General features: G+C 36.8%; 1 protein-coding gene across 1 annotated transcript; it reads left to right on the forward strand.

The window, feature by feature from the left end:
* The first annotated feature begins 1,819 nt into the window (after window positions 1–1,819).
* On the forward strand, window positions 1,820–16,928 carry LOC112511107 (glutamic acid-rich protein-like). Its single transcript, XM_025116548.1, has 10 exons — window positions 1,820–1,970; window positions 2,063–2,189; window positions 5,612–5,717; window positions 8,318–8,607; window positions 8,954–9,059; window positions 9,157–9,462; window positions 9,547–9,620; window positions 9,700–9,824; window positions 15,261–15,563; window positions 16,692–16,928. The coding sequence occupies exons 2-10, from the start codon at window positions 2,110–2,112 to the stop codon at window positions 16,709–16,711; spliced, it is 1,410 nt and encodes a 469-aa protein (XP_024972316.1). The 5' UTR covers window positions 1,820–1,970; window positions 2,063–2,109; the 3' UTR covers window positions 16,712–16,928.
* The last annotated feature ends 950 nt before the right edge of the window (window positions 16,929–17,878 follow it).

Genomic DNA, 17,878 nt, shown 5'->3' on the forward strand with positions numbered 1-17,878 from the left:
ATCAAGACAAAGAGAGAAGACAACCTTTAACTTATGGATTGCCATTCTTCTGTGGGACAAGAGATATTATGTCATGTTTCCGGTAGGAGTGAGGAAAATTGGCTATGCCATCAAAGATTTTACCATCTTAACTCTCAAGTTTTAAAGAAGTTAGCCAAATAAAAGTTATTTAAAGGAATGCATGATCTAAACTTTGAAAAAGACCACTTATGCTCTGCCTGTGAAATGGGAAAGCTTAAAAGGACATTTCATTAGTCCAAATCTGAAACCTCCTGTTTTAAGCCATTGGATATGCTCCATATTATGTTCACTCAGTGAAGATAATAAATCTTTCAATGATTAACAGTGACCTCAAAGTCAAAGCCTCACAATCACCAAAGAAACTTCAATTTATGTTGAAGATGTAGCTGAAGATAAAGATAGGAAGACCTAAAGCAGTTTCAAAAAGAGAAGACTTTGCATAAGCTGAAGAAAGCTTTAGCATTCTCCCTCTAGCTGAATCAGAATCTTATAGATCAAGTCTTTGTCTAATCCTCTCTTGCCAAAAGTCAAAGCCATGCAACTAAGTGGCAAAGGTATAGAACAACTAATACTTTATTGTCTTTTTTTCATGCATGACCACTATCCTTGTACATTATTCATATGCGGTTAAGCCTGCCCAACTCAAGGACAAAGACGACCCCTGTAAACCTCTCCCTGAGTGACACGTGGACTATACCTACAATGTGCATTAATTGCTTCTTGTATAAATACTTGAGAAGACCGCTCTTCTTAAAATGGAAGTTATCACTCATGCTCTTTGTTGTTAGAATCTCTTTGACCGTCCTCCAATTATCTAGAGCTAGGTGGCTCCTATCTTCAAACACTATGATAGTTTATGACATGATTATGATAACTATTACGAGACATTTACATGCTGGTAAAAAACTTCATTTATATCGTTTTGGAGGTAAGGAAATTGTAAAGGTTGATTGGTATCAAGTAGTTAATGATGGAAAGTGTGATGCGAGTGGGGGATTACGACGATAGTAGGTTTTGAGAAAAGTTGAAAACGGTGTGCATTGTATTTTACGTTGATAGTGTTCAAGAACTTGACATTGATATTACAAGGAGTCATTTACAAAGACGATTGATTTTGACAAAAAGGATGTCAAACTTCTTCTTCACAAGCAGTTGGGAACGAGATTCTCGTAATTCAGGTTTCAAAACGAAGGCGGGAAGATAAAAAAGAGGACGAGTTTAGTGATGGTCTCATGAAGCTAAATTTTTGTCATGGTCTCATTCAACTACATGAATAATATATGTACATTACACCAACGGATTTAACATGATTGTTAAATTCTTGATTAATATATGTACATTACACCAACCCATAATTAGTTGTATTTGAAATTATATTACAATTTCAGCCATAATTTAACTTTCTTATTTGTATGAATTTTCATTTTTTTTTTGAGTTTGTTAGCTTTTTTGTATGTTTTTATTTTACTTTGTTTAAACAAAACATTTAATTAGATTATAAAATAATATATCAAAGTTTCAACCCGCTTAACCCGACCAACCCCATATGCACAATTTGAGTTAGGGTTATACGGGGTGTTTGAGATTGCTTATAAAAATAACTTATTGACTTATTTCAATTTGAAATCGGTAATAAACACTTTTGAGTTTTGAATAAACAATTTATACCAGTGCCAAATTGATAATAAAGAATTTTTGAAGATGTTAAATCTTTTTAACATATAATAAATTGACAAATAGTTTTAAATAAACACAAGTTATTCAATTAAGCAATCCCAATCACCCCATAGTTTTGCTCACGTTGGTTGAGTTGAAATTTTTTTCAAACTACGAATATGAGGATGGATTTATCAAATCTTTCAACTCTGGAAACCCAACCACGTCTGATTTAACACCCGTCAACAAGAGTGGATCGAATCGGCGTCCAAGACGGTCTTTTGCATCTCTAGGTCAGGGGATGATTAATGCTGTTTAACCTGTTGCGAATGAAAATAGCATATCGTTGATATTTACTCAGGGTTTGGCCTTCGTTGAACCACAGAAAGCAGGGGAAACAGTCAGGTTAATAGGTAGTTGGAAGTGGGAAGAATGAAGGAGGATGAGAGCATCGAGTCTCGCATACAGCAAGCTATGCGCTCCCGCGTTCAACATTTCAGAGACCAAGCCGAGTATGGCCCCCTTTTTCTGCGTATTATGTTTTTTTATTACTGCCAATGTTTATGTGTCTGTCTCTCATACCCTCAATGTAGTTGCTCTACTTCCCTCACCTTCACTTAAGTTTTATTTCAAGGGACAATCTTGTGGCTGTTATTAGTGGATTTTTTTTGCCATTTATACTGTGGACCGTGCAATTAGCTAGGGGCCATAAATTGTGTCCTCAAAGGGGACGAATCAGTTGCTTCTATGCACTTGGGCTAGTTATTATTTTGAGGCATTTCAGTATACATGTGTGCTTGAATCCTGTTTCATGTTGGCGGCATTTAGTGACCTCTTGTATTCTTGTGCTGTTATTGATTATAATTTATTATGCTAAAAAATAATAATTGAAAAAGAGGTAGCAGTCTGATGATAACAATGCCATATTCTGGAGTTGGGTACTTGTTCTTCCAGAAAATTGATCAGATATAAGCACGCTATGTAGGGTTTTGTGGCAGATACACACATATGTTCGTGGAATGCATGTGTTCTGTTTATAAACTGCAAGTTTGATGACAGACCCCTTTAATGGTGATTGCTTAAGTGGTCACTTTTCGAATGAGGCAGAGGAGAAATCTAGGAGAGCGTATATGTGTTTTTGTAATTGAATCAATGAAGAACATACCCAGTAGGTCCTCACATGGTGTCATTTGTTTCCTTTACTTGTTTTAGTGATAGTAGCTGATTAGGAACGAATTGGGTCTTCTAGCTCTTGTCTGATCTTACCCTCTATGGTTGTAACTCCAATTGATCTAGTCTAATCACTACTGATTTTGATTGGGTTTTGGTTTTTTGGCTCATTTCTTGCATGTATAAGGCATATTTCTATCATCAATATTTTTTGCATTTCACCCACCCTGTATCCATCCACATATTGTTCTGAATCATTCCAGATTACTTTGATGAATATATTAATAATATTATAATTAAAATGGTTGGGTAGAAACTGAGCAAAATCTGCTCCTTGTCAAAGACTGCTTCTGAATACGTATTGATAAGATGATTAGTCTAAAGCTTATTTTAACCATTGTGCTCTAAGGACTATTTAATATGCAAGTTTTCTAACGTTTGTGATAAGAACTCGGTTTTTTAACTTACCTTATAATAATCTATGCAGTTGGAAGATGTGCAAACCTTCTTATATGGAACAGTTTCACAAATATATGAGCAACCCCCCTTCTACAAGGATAAAAAAATATTGGGACTGAGTTAAGTGACTTACAGTTACTAAAGTTAAGAATGTTGTCTACTCCCATAATTTTGGGAAGTAACCAAAAATCCTTTTGCAATTGTAACACTTCCTATAAGTTTTAAAAGCATAAGCTGAAAGAAGTGTTCTTGCTTCGTGGCTTTTGAAGAAAGTTACTTCAATTTAAATGATGTTTAAAATTGAGTCCACATCCTAGATGATTCCAATGTGTGATGATATCACCAATTTGAAAGCCGGTGTAATTATGATGAAATAGTAAGTCCAAATTAAAAAGGGCACGCATATGATCGCATTACATTCAAATGCATTCAAGGAACACCATAATGCTAAGTCTGATGCTGCTGTCAAATCAAAATAGACCCTACATTTGACGTAGGACAAATCTCTCTTAAAACAAATTGTTCGCGACTGAGCCACACATATAGGAGCTAGGGAAAGCATCTGAGCTTTCCACAAAACCTGATTATAAATATATAATATATTGCATGTGGTTCCTATCCAACAGGGTGTGAGATTGAAGCTATTGTTATTGTTGCAAATTGTGCCCATCATTCTTTGCATGCTTTGTATGTTGCTGTTTTGCTGAAAGGCTACTTATGCATGTAGATACATACACATACATTTATGTACACAAAATGCACTCGTACATAACGTAACCGTGATGCACCAGGCCTCTTCAACTTTGCGTGGTTGGTGAGGGAATTCATTTATCCAGGGTTTAATTGCAAGTTGTTTCTGTGACTTGAATAAATGCAGACACAGAAAGGATTGCGAGTGAGATGCATGAATATTTTGAAATGTATTGACTTCATGAACACAGAAAGGATTGTGGTAGAAATCCAGATGTGTTTTCATTGTCTCACCTAATATGATATAAATGCATCTCACCCTAGGGCTGATCATATAACAGAACCAAAGGAACTCCTGATTTTGGAAGGGAAATTGAAACATTTGAGGAGATGGTCACCGTAGTTACTTGGAATAACATATCATTATAAAATTCTTAGCTACAATGATTTCTACCAAATTGAACTAAATGTAGTGTCAAATATGCTGTTATAGTGGTGAAATACAAAATTGCGGTCAGGACTGATATTTGAAATAGTGCTTATAGCGGTGGTATAGTGGTCCAAAAATAGCTGTTCACATAATATTTCTTAGAATTACGTATATATAAGATATATATATATAAGATATATATATATATATATATATAAGATATATATATATATATATATATATAGGTGGAGGTTCAAACGAGAACACCATATATATATATATATATGCGCTGGAGCAGAAGCTTTTGAGGACTTGAGGATCGACGATGAAGAAGAAGGTGGACTGGACCAGAAACTGTTCAGGATCAATGATGAAGAAGGTGGAGTGGAGCAGAAGCTGTCGTCGACTCAGTGGAGAACAGGAGAAGAAGGTTAAACTTTTCTTGGTTTACTATTGTTGTCGTCGAACTCAGTGAGGAAGGATAAGATATTGGAAATAAATTGAAAACCTAACTTTTAATGTAAGTTTATAAACCATATGTTGATAAGGGCCCAAATCTAATTAGAAGCCCAAGTCAAAAACTCAAAATAAAAACCCAAAAAAAGTAAAAAATAACAACATAGTTCTAGAGAGGCCCAAGCTAAAATGTCGGAATATCAGGCCGCGATTTCACCTCAAATATTGGTCAATTGCGCCGCTAATATCGGAAACGCACTTTTCACCGCAATTCTACCTTAGTCCGCAATCCGCTATTGCAGTGAAAGAGCACTGCAGTTAACTGCATAGGTTGTCAAACAACATAGTAATAAAATTTACTGTTACTGAGAGAAAGAGAAGAAAGTACAAAGATCAACCTAGGCACAATAATTTATGTATAGCACTTTATAACAATGCTTAGTGAGCTAATCAATCCCCTAAAATCACTCATCTGGAATTATACTTGAAGCAAGTCATGACAAGGTAACATTGCCACAATCTTTAGTTTACTCATAAAGATACTTTACAATCTAGCACGGTTATCTATGCCAAGGGTGTTATAACTGATTTCTGTATTATCTAACACCATTTCTATCTGCATGTGTTAGAGCCTTGCTATTTTGTTTTATATTTGCCTTTTCTAAATTTAAAAGTTAGTTAGCCATGAAATATCAATAATATCTATGTTTTTTTCCTTTCATGAGACAGTTCTTTAACTTTTGAGGGAGTTCGAAGATTACTAGAGAAAGACCTGGTTTTGGATACATATGCGTTGGATGTACACAAGAGATATGTCAAACAATTGTTGGAGAAGGTACCCCTTATAGATTTTGATTCATTGTGTCAAGCTCAGTTAGCAATAAATCTGATAGTTTGTTCCAAGGGTCCCTGTGAAAGGAATTTTGCTACTGGCTTAATGTGGTATGCTTTTGTTGCATAGTTTGAAGACATATTGTTGATCAGTGTGCATATTAACATGTCACAGTTATGAAGATTATATGTTTTTTTAATGCATTACATGGTTGACATTCTTATAGCCTTTAATGTAGTCCCTCTTTATGCAACTTCTGACATGCAATCAGAGCGTCTCTCACATATACACCAATATTTGTAGAATGTCACCTTTTTTCATGAAACAACCTACTGATGATGTCTAAGTTAAGAAATAAATGTGGCACCCTTTCGTAGACATTGATAAGAGGGATATCTGAAGAGCCCTTCTATATTGTTGATTTCCATTTGTCATGTAAATAATTTTTTGCTTTTACGGTTCAGGGTATATAGAAGGGGTAAAGAATGCCTAAAATTAGGTGTTATCGGAAATTATTTTGTCACTGGTCAAATGTTTTTTATGAGGGCTCTAGGTACAATTTTGAAGGCAATACATTTTTGCAAAACTTAATTTCTGCTGCTTGGGCAACCAAGGAAAATATAATCACTTAGCTGCCCAGAAAAATTAGACAATGAGAATAATGAGTGTTCTCTAGCTAGCCTGTGATCATGTGTTAAGGATATAGCAGTCTATGCAAATCAAAATGCATATGCTGTCTTTTCAGTCAGAAGCGGATATTTGCTAAAAGAAACTAATAGAGAAAATCTTAACAAAGCCAAGCCAAATCCATGGTTGGGTTATCATATTCGGTTATATCAAAAACTGAACTAAAAAAGCAAACTAAAATAATATTGTAGCAAGTTTTAATTTTTATAAATTTGATCAAGCTCATGTTTCTTTTTGTTGTACTATTAATTTGTAAAACACATGCAAGTTAATTATAGTTGTTGAGACTAATTCAATTGTCAAACTTGGGTATACAATATAATTTATTGCGACAATTGATTAGAATTTTTGTGGGATCGAGAGCTTAACATGTAATATTTATATAGGATTTTTTGTGTGTTAAATTTTTGTTGGAATTTTCTAATTAATGTTGAATAATATAAAAGTGAAAAAGAAACTAACTATGACCGGATAACCAAACAGTTTGAAACTCTTTCCTATGGCCTGTAATGGTGTCATCTGAAAACAGCAACAAACTGTTTTGAGTTTTGGAAGTGGTTACACCTTAAACGCATGCCAAGCACCTAAACGGAAGTGTGCACACTCTTAGCAGTTGACCTTCAATAGGAGTGTGTGGCAGGACACGATTAATCTCCTAAGACCCTAGAAGCCTCACCACTTTATGTTTCTAATGGGTTCACCACTTTATAATTTCTTTTAACTTCATTTTGATCCTATCTGAACTAGTTTGTGATAAAAGCTTCTTGTTGTTACTGTAATTTTTTCTAAAACTATGGCTTTCCTTGCTTTTGCACAACGACCTAGGAATTTTTCCACCTATAGTTTGCAAAACCTAGTATACATTTAAGCTTTATTCGGATTCTTGAAATAGTTGAAGTGACCGACATGGATCTTTTGCCACTCTCTTAATAGCTGTGTACCCGTGACTAGCTACCATAGAAGACAAACCTTCCCCTGTTGTCCATCTGGAGGGAACTGACTTTCATCGTCACGGTGCTTTCAAGGGGCGAAAGGTGAGCTTAAAGCACACTGGGTGGACTTCTAAGAAGATATCTGGCTGAGAGAGCTTGCTCTCCCTCTAGCAAACTTTGAAAAATGTAAAAGCATTGGCTGACACACCTCCAGTGTCCACAGATCATCCATGAACTACACTAGTTTCGCAGGTGCATTCATGATTTTTCCCTTTGCCCGATTGCGCCACCAAGGATATAAATCATAGACTTTTTTGGTTTATTTAAATTTTAAAGGACGAACTATCATTGCCAGCACCACTTTGCTACCACTGCTTTACAGCCCCTCCACTTCACTCTTTCCATCTCCATCATTATGACATAGTAGCACTACACAGCACCAACTAATCTTTTTTATTCTGCATTCCTAACCAAACGCGGGCTACCCCCATTATCTGCTATTGATACCACCTTCATTGCTTCTGCCATTAAAAGACCGCTGCAACTACTAGTTTCCATAAAATTATTCAGATGTTTCAACTCCCAACCCTTTTACAGTGATAGATTATTTCTTTTCTCTCAGGCTAGCTAATGTGTTGTTTACGAAATGTAGAAAAACGAAGACCCATGATATTATAGTCTCTTTTCGAATCTGAAATGTAATGATATCCTCAAATTCTGACAACTGTACCTTCCTAGTGTCACCGGCTCTGCTTTACTGGTACTAGTTTGTTGTGATGCCTCAAATATCAGTTTATTATCTAATTATGATAATAATACTTGCCTTTTACCATGAACACCCATGAGACTGATGTTTTTCTTTGATTTTCAAATGCACAAATCCACCAAAGACATATGCGTCTAAAGTTGGAGAAGTTGCACAAGCTTTTACTTTAGTAATGTAAGCGATTGACACTTGCCTTTTTATCCTCAATGCCTTGTTAGTACTTGAGTGAGACAGAAGATGAAGAGAATGTTTCCAAGGGTTCCGAACAAATCAAGTTAGAACAGGATAAAGAAGAGGAAGAGAAGCTGAAAGAGCATAAGGTAACAGACATTCGCCCTGAAGATGAAGGCAAAATTGAAGACTCGCCTGTAATGGGCCTTTTATCAGGAAATGAATCAGCCAAATCTGGATCGGAAACTCAGGCCAATGCAAAGGACAATATACCTACTGTGGACTTGATAAAGGAGGCACTTTGGAAGAAGGCAACTTATTTTAAATCTAAATCTGAGTATGTAACTTAATTGCCAAATTGTTGCATTTATCAAGTTCTTTTTTTAATGTTCTTTTATGTTCTTTTTTGTTTTATCCCCTAACTGTGCACAAGCTGGGGGTCTTCATGGGAACAGCCGCTGTACTCTTCTGGGTGGAGGTTAGGTCTGCGTGCATCTCTCCCCCCAGACCCTACCTTCGGGTGGGATTTACTGGGCTTGTTTGGTTTGTTACATTTATCAATCAATGTGGTATCATTTCCTTGTTGCTGTGCTAATTACATGAGCTGACATCTGACTTGATTTTTGGACAGCCTTTATTTAATTATGTAATGTAACTAGTCCTAATTTTCTTTTTCGTTTCAGGGAACTTACTGTGGCTGGTGTCCGCCGGCTTTTAGAGGATGACCTTGAACTCAAAAAATATTCTCTTGATTCCTTTAAGAAACTAATAAGTAAGCAATTAGATGAGGTGAGATGGCCTACTTAATTTGGTCTGCTGTGCTGTACTCTCTGTGGGGCAACGTTTAAACTCATTAAAGCATACTGGTCATTTACTTTGCTCACAGGTCTTAAACTCACAAAATGACACACCAGATAAGACGGACTCCAGATCGGATGCTGATTCTTCACACAGTGAAAGTCTTGATATAGAAGTTAAAGTAAAACCAAAAAAGAAATTGGCTCCAAAAGGAAAAGTTCAAATATCTGAAAAGCCCAAGAAACGTAAAAGACCTGCTAAAGAAACTGAGCGGGCAAGGAAAAAACAGACTAAGCATGCTGAAGAAACATCTAATGAGAAGAACAATGTGCAAGATGTTGACGATGAATCTAACGCTGAAAAATCTGAGTCCTCTGCTGAAAAATCTGTGAAAGTTGGTATACCAGTCTTTTTTTTTTCTGGCTCTGGCAATTGAACTCCATGTATATTAAATCAAGTGAAATCTCATTATGTACAGAAGGACATGGTAGCTCCAGTATATGGAAAGAAAGTGGAACGTCTCAAATCAATTATTAAGTCTTGCGGGATGAGGTAACCCTCTTAGACATTCTACCATCTAATCACATCTTTATTACTTTTATGACCATGATCTTGTTGCTTTTGTTGACAGCGTTGCTCCTACCGTGTATAAGAAAGCTAAGCAAGTTCCTGAGGACAAACGTGAGGCATTCTTAGTAAAGGAACTGCAAGAGGTTCTCTCAAGAGAAGGGTTATCCACAAAACCTACTGAAAAAGGTTTGCTATTAAATTAATGTTCAACTCATGCTTGTCATAGTTCTATCTTCAATATCTATCTGCAAGAATTAAAATTTGATGTTATAATTATATTTTTATGTGAAACCTTATTTCTTCTCCACTGTTAGGATGATTATCAACTTCTGCCAAACCTCTCTATAGCTTGGTTCTCATGTAGGAAATAGTGTTCCCGTTCTCTCCAGCATTTTGATATATTCTATTTGGTGCTTGTTATTCTGGTGTTGGCTGTTTTGATGATTGTAGTAGAAGCCTCTATCTGTTTTTACCTCCCATGGGCACTCTCTCTTTCTTGTTCTCTCTCTCGCTTTCTCTCTCTTCTTCCCTCCTTTCTCCTCATGCATGCATACACCTAGGAAGTTCAGTATTGTTAGGAAATTACTAGAAATCTTTGAGAGAATTTAGATGCGTGAGGCAGAGAATTCCATTAGATGAAAATGAACAGAGATTACAAATGATTAGCCCCACTTATTTATAGGCTAAACAGGAAAGAAATAACAGACTAACAGAACTAGCAACCAGCTGTCTACCAGAATTAAAGTCACACCCGACAAATCTCTACCTTGACTTCAATTCTACTAAAGTTAAAAACAGAAAAGTTCTACTTCCAGCTATCAATGTTTAGGAGATCTAAACAATGTCTGAACTTGTTTAAACAAATAGGTTTAGTAAGTGCATCAGTTGGGTTGTCATAGGTCTTCACTTTAACTCTTCTTTCTGATCGTATGAAATGAAAACGAACGTCTATGTGCTTCGTTCTTTCATGATGAACCTGATCCTTCGCAAGACAAATAGCACTTAAACTGTCACAAAAAATCACAGCTTGATCTTGATGAAACCCAAGATCTCCAAGTAGACCCTTCAGCCAAATCCCTTCCTTGGCAGCCTCTGCAAGTGCTATATATTCAGCCTCTGTTGAGGATAAAGCAACTGATGGCTGTAACGTGGCTTTCCAGCTTACTAAGGCATCTCCAACAGTGAACACATAACCGTTAATGATCTCGAGTGTCAAGGTCAGCTACATAATCTTAGTTTGAATAAGCAGCAACAAAACTGTCTTCTTTTCCTCCATAAGTGAGACCCACATCAGCTGAACCTTTAAGAAACCGAAAAATACTTTTCACAACAGCACAATGTTCCTTTCCTGGACAAGCCATATAGCGCGAAGCGACACTAATGGCATGAGCTATGTCAGGAACTCTGCTCATATACTCTATTCCTTTCCTGGACAAGCCACATCGCTTGAATAAGGAACTCTGCTCATATACTCCACTTTAGCTTCTGTTTGAGGAGCCAAAGCCACCGACAACCTGAAATTTGCAGATGATGGAGTGCTCAAAGGCTTTGCGGAAGCCATACCAAACCGAATATCTTCAAAATGTAACTTTTCTGTGACAAGAAAAGTTTACGTCTAGATCTGTCTCGAACTATTTCCATCCCAAGTATCTTTTGAGCAACCCCAAAATCTTTCATATCAAACTCAAAATTAAGATTGTTTCAACCTCTTAATTTCAGCCTTATCTCGAGCTGCTACCAACATATCATCCACATAAAGTAGCAAATACACACGTGAACCATCAGCTACTTTCTTATGATATATGCAACAATCATAAGGGCTTCGATTAAAACCATGTTTCACCATAAAGCTGTCAAATCGCTTATACCACTGCCTTGGAGATTGCTTCAACCCGTAAAGCGATTTCTTGAGCTTACAAACATAATCTTCTTTTCCTTGAACCACAAATCCCTCCGGTTGACTCATAAATTTCTTCTTCAAGATCTCCATGCAAGAACGCTGTTTTAACATCCAACTGTTCCAACTCCAAATTTTGTTGTGCTACCAATGCTAACAATACTCGAATGAATGTATGACGCACCACCGGGGCTCTTGGCTATTACCTCTAGCCACCAAACGAGCCTTAAATCTCACATTTTCAACTCTTGGCAGTCCTTCTTTCCGCTTAAAAATCCACTTAGTCACAACTTTTCTGCCTTGAGGTAATTTCACCAATTCCCAAGTCCTATTTTTGTGAAGGGACTCCATTTTTTCACTCATGCCTGCTATCCACACATCAACCTCCTTTATTGTGATTGCTTCTTCATAAGTAGACGGCTCAAAGAACTCCAATTCTTCAACAACTTGTAATGCATAGGCCACCATGTCATCAAAACCATACCGAATCGGCCTGCCAACTTGTCTCCGAGGCTTGTCTAACGCTATGGACAGAAATTCCATGGGCTGGTGCTGACTTTCGGAATCAACAGGTCCTGTTTGAGTCATGTTACTGTGCTGTCCAGCAACATTCTCACTCTCATCAGAATCATTTAACTCATACTCCACCTCTTCGGAGACCCTCTCCTCTTGGTCTTTTGAAGTAGATGAAGTAGACGAATACCGTACGCCATGCAACATACTTTCTTCATCAAGTATTACATTACGACTGAGAATCACTTTTCTTTCATCAAGTGACCCGATTCTATACCCTTCACTCCACCACCATATCCTATAAATAATCCCTTCTTTGATCTTGGTTCCAACTTTCCTTCACTCACATGGTAGTACGAAGGACAACCAAACACCCGTAAGTTCATGTAATCAGCTGGCTTATCGGACCATATTTCAATAGGGGTTTTACAACCGATTGCTGTTGCTGGAGACCTATTCACCAAGTAACAACGCCTCAGCCCAAAAACCTCGAGACAACCCTGCATTTGACAACACATGTCTGACCCTTTCTATATTCATCCTTTCGGCCATTCCATTTTGCTGTGGAGTGTACCTAACCATTTGGTGCCTTGCAATCCCTTCATTGTTACAAAACCGCTCAAACTCATTCGAACGAAATTCCGAAACGTTATCAGTTTGCAGCCTCTTTATCTTCTTCCCAACTTGATTTTCAATGAGAACCTTCAATCTTTGAACTTCTCAAACGACTCATTATGTTTCATGATAAACACCCAAGTCATCCTAGAGTAATCGTCAACAATTGAGAGGAAGTAACGGTCACCACCAAGAGAAGGAACCTGTGAAGGACCCCATCAATCAACATGTAGATAGTCCAAAGTAGACTTGGTATTATGGACAGCCTTTGAAAAACTCACTCTCCTTTGTTTTCCAAAGATGCAATACTCACAAAAGCCTAGTTCAACAACTTTATGACCTCCAAGAAGTCCTTGCTTGCTGAGCATGAGCATGCCTTTCTCACTAACATGTCCCAACCTCATGTGCCACAATAGTGTCAAATCCGACTCGTTTTTATCAGAACTAAAGGTTGGTAATGCTGACCTAACAACCGTGTTGCCTTCAAGCACATACAAGGTACCTTTCTTGACTTCTTTCATCACCACTAATGCACCTTTAGAGACCCGAAGTACTCCTTTTTCACAGTTGTACTTGAAACCTTTGGAATCTAAGGCTTCCAAAGAAACCGATTTTTTTTCCACATCAGGTACATGACAAACATCAGCCAAAGTTCTCACTACACTGTCATGCATTTTGATACTTACCGAACCTATTCCACCAACATTTTCACAAGTATCAAACCAGGCCTTATTCGGTGTCATGTGAAACGAACACCTGGAGTCAAGAATCCATTCATCTTGCTGAGTTTTAGAGTCAACTACTGAAGGAACCAGATCAACCTCTGAACCCGAATCATCTTTACCAACAGCAGCAGATGCCTTCTCATTTCGTTTCTTACATTCATTTTTCCAATGTCCAAGATCACCACACCTATGACATACATCTTTCGGGCTTGCTTTTGATCCTCGACCCTTAGATCTTGATCGACTTCTTTCTTTCCACTTGCCTTTACCTTTCTCTCGACCCTTTTCTCTACCTTCATTTACCATTGACAAGCCAGCAGATTGGCTTTCAGTTCCATTTCAAGAAGCTTTATGGCGTAATTCTCGTGAATGCAAACTTGATTGAACTTCTTCCAAAGTAATCGTGTCCCTTCCAACTGCAAATGTGTTGACAAAATTTTCATATGGGGGTGGCAATGCAACCAATAAAATGAGGGCAACATCCTCATCTTCAACCTTGACCTCAACATTCTTTAAATCCATAAGAATGGAGTTTAACTCGTCCAGATGTTCCTTTAATGGCACCCCTTCCTTCATTCGAAGCGAAAATAACCTTTGCTTTAACAACTTGTTTGTTAAAGATTTGTCATGTAGAGACTTTCAAGTTTCAGCCATAAAAATGCGGCAATCTCCTCATCTGTGACCTCGTAAATCACTTCATCGGCCAAGGACCACAAGATGGTGCTGTGAGCCTTCTCATCTTGTTGATTAAAATTAGCGTCATGCATATATTGCAGCTCTTTCACCAACCAAAGGGGGGTCCAAATTCTTGCTTTTTTAGGGGAGCTTTCATCTTAATTCACATAAGCTGAAATTATTCTTCCCAGTAAACTTGTCGATCTTGATCATTTGTGGAGGCATCCTTAAATTCTTGAATGAATTGAGGCAAGAAAGATCTTCAAGAAAGTGTGTTTTAACACCAGAAAACGATAACCCGGGAGTTTTCTACCCAATAACCTGATCGAAAGAAGGAGATAAGACAACCAATTTTGATCGTTCTACACCCTTAGCCGATCACCAATTCCAGTCGCCTGTCACCAATCGATCACCAATTTCAATTGCCTGTTACCAATCGATCGCTAATTTCAATTGCCAGTCACCAATTGATCGCTAATTCAATTGCCAAATGCCAATTACCAATCGATCGCTAATTTCAGATAGGCTCCTCCTTGAATCCCGTTACCTTGAATCGGACTTCAAGATTGACGCAATTGATTGCCAAGATTGCAATCGGAAGAAGCAATTCCAAAAATCAGATCGTCTTGATCAATCACAGAAGCAAGAACAGAATTTCCAGAACTAACAGAAGCATGTCAATCATAACCAAGCTCTCATAGCAATTTGTTAGGAAATTACTAGAAATCTTTGAGAGAATTTAGATGCGTGAGGCAGAGAATTTCATTAGATGAAAATGAATAGAGATTACAAATGATTAGCCCCACTTATTATAGGCTAAACAGGAAAGAAATAACAGACTAACAGAACTAGCAACCAGCTGTCTACCAGAATTAAAGTCACACCCGACAAGAATGCTGGCAACGGATGTGTTCATATGCATTTGGAGGTTAATTATTAGGTGTGTCTATGATATATTATTTGTAAGCAGCTCTTATCATGGCATGAATGCAGAAACAACGTTTGAAGAATTAAATATGTGATCTTGAGCTATCTGATATATTGCATGATTATGGTGTGTGAGAATAATAGTAGGTAACAGGGATATATACACTGAAAAAAATTCATATGATTCTATGCGTTTTGTGGGCTCTAAATAGGCCTATTGACCTGCTGCATGAAGATGAAGTTTTAATCAATGAACATTTTTTTCCTTAGAGATCAAAGAAGTGAAACGGAGAAAGGAAAGAGCAAAGGAGCTGGAAGGCATCGACACAAGCAACATCGTTCTTGGTTCACGCAGAAGGTCCACTTCCACTTTCATCCCCCCACCAAAACCTAAAGAACCTATTGAGCCTGGTGCTGATGATTCAGAAGACAGTGATAATGATGATGATGATGATTCAGAAGACAGTGATAATGATGATGGTGATGATTCAGAAGACAACAATAAGGATGATGGTGATGATCAAGATGAGGGTGATAATGTCCATGCCAATCAGAGTGAAGAGATCCGTGAAGGTACGGCATAAGATTTCATTTCTTTCTCCTATACTGTGTGTGATGTATGCATATCTATGTTATGCGTGCTTAGTTGGGTCTCTCTTGTATAAGCATTGGCTGCATGCGATTTTTAATGAGATATTATTCAGATGTCATCATTACTAAACAATTATAAGCGATTGCAGTAATTTGTGTGGCGCAGGTGTCCCAAAATGCCTATTGTTTTCTAAACCAACTAACTTCCACAACTGTTTGAGAACCATGTCCCAATATATCATGTGCTTAACACACACACACGCGGTAATTTTACTAGGGTTTAGTATGCTTATATGTTGATGCTCACAAGTTATCTAATGTCCTGTATATCCAGGGTTCTTCCTTGTTAATGTACACAATTTTAAACCATAAGATATCTATATGGTATTAGACATTAATATCTCATTCTTCACTTATGCACCTTTCTAAACACAATAAGACATGACCTCAGGTATTTCCTTAAGGTTTGCATATCAATAGTTAGCAGACCCAAACCATGTCCGAACTTGCTCATGGGAATCTGAAAATTAATAACACAAAACAAAATAAAAAATTAGAAATTTGTTATACATGAAATTGAAATAATTTAAGAAACCGTGAGGAGCGGGCTGCCTGAAAGAGAGTACGTGAGGAGTGCTGTAGGTGGAGTGAAAAGTTTATTCATGTCCTATTGTCAATGATGTATTTTAAAATATGTTATTGTATTAAAAAATTTAAAAATTATTTTTCTTTTTAAATAAGTTTTAAGACATAAAAGTTTTTAACTTATTATATATCATAAATTAATATAAACATAATTTATAATATAATATTAACAAATATTATAACCAAAATATAGTTTACAATCAAATAAACGAAAACTACATAAGTATCAAACTTGAAGTACCATTGTAATTAAAAATAGTTCAAAATGGTCCAGGAATTGGTGTTGGGTTGGGAGTGAATTGGTGTAAAAATGGGATTTTGTTGTGCGATCTACAGGTAAAACCGGATGCAGTTGGGCCATTGACTGTTATTGTTTGTTCTTAACGGTTTTCTTGTTTGCTATGATTCTAGCTTGGTTTCCGGTTTAAACCTAAAGAAATGACCTCATTTCTTCTCTTTTTGCAGATGCCGGCGACAGTGACTAGTTCTATGTTCTTGGGATGGGCCGCTCTCTTAAACAAGTAAAGATTAAGAGTATTGTAATATGCAGACAACTGTCAGGTTTCTTTTCTTTAGTGATACTTATTTAGTTTTCTAGCTATTGATTTAGTTCTAAAGGAAAAAGTGGACTTAAATAGTTGGGGACATTATTTATGTTATGTAGTCTAAAATCTAGTAGCCTAATTTATTGGTTTTGCTTTCTTCATCGAAATTGGCAAAGTCTGTGTATATCCTACCCCCTATCTTGTATGGGGTATACCGGGTGGGCTTGGTTTGTTCTAAAAAGAATCATGTGTGCCGAATCACTCAAGAATCAACCAGCTAAAGCAATTTGGTAATGGAATACATGTATTGATGCTAGATAGTAGATACCGTAAGCCTTGAGAGGTAGCTTAACTAGTAGGATCTTGGATTTGCTTTATAGAGTTCATCGGTTTCAAGTTCATTGGCGTTTAACTTCACGACCTCGTGAGAGATGAGACGAGGTATGTGTAAGTTGGTGTAACAGTCATGGTTGCTGCATTTAGTAGATATTGTTAAGTGCCATATTTGCTAAATACAGATCCCAACTTGGGTTGCCCTCAGCAACTAAGATTTTAGGTTTGGGTCTTAGGGGTGAGCGGTTTAAATCCCCTCGGGGTGCGTTTGGTATGCAGGCTGGGTGGGACGAGACGAGACGAGACAAAAATAAATAGTCTCATGTTTGGTGGGCCATGGGACAAAAATAAGATGGGACAATATGGGACAAAAGTAAGATTGGGTGGGACTATTCTTGAATTTTTTTTGTTCCACCAAAAACCGTAGAATAACATGGGACTAAATTTGAGTTTACAATATTGTTCTTATTATTTGATATTTAAATACAAACCTAATTTAATTGCATTCTCTTTTTTCTCTTCCATAGCCTCCATTCTTGAAATGTTAAACTTTTGAAGATAGCGTGACAAATGTTATTTACAATTGTTGTGTTTAAACTTTTTAAATTATGTGTGTATTTAGAATTTGTGGTATGACAAATGTTATTTACATGTGGTTTTGGAATGTTAAAAAAAGGTATTGATATCATAAATTAAATAAGTTAAATATATTTTTGGTTGATTTGTTGTCATTTACAATCATTATATGATATAAAATAACATTGAACAACATTT

The sequence above is a fragment of the Cynara cardunculus genome (genome assembly GCF_001531365.2).
Source record: "Cynara cardunculus var. scolymus isolate 2C chromosome LG 4, CcrdV1, whole genome shotgun sequence".
Lineage (NCBI taxonomy): Eukaryota > Viridiplantae > Streptophyta > Magnoliopsida > Asterales > Asteraceae > Cynara > Cynara cardunculus.

What these genes read in the sequence shown, in the direction of transcription:
- LOC112511107 (XM_025116548.1), top strand. Translation starts at nt 2,110, where the DNA reads ATGAAGGAGGATGAGAGCATCGAGTCTCGCATACAGCAAGCTATGCGC. An exon ending in TAAGTAAGCAATTAGATGAG is followed by an intron (nt 9,060 to 9,156) that starts GTGAGATGGCCT and finishes CTTTGCTCACAG; the next exon opens with GTCTTAAACTCACAAAATGA. An exon ending in CACAAAACCTACTGAAAAAG is followed by an intron (nt 9,825 to 15,260) that starts GTTTGCTATTAA and finishes TTTTTTCCTTAG; the next exon opens with AGATCAAAGAAGTGAAACGG.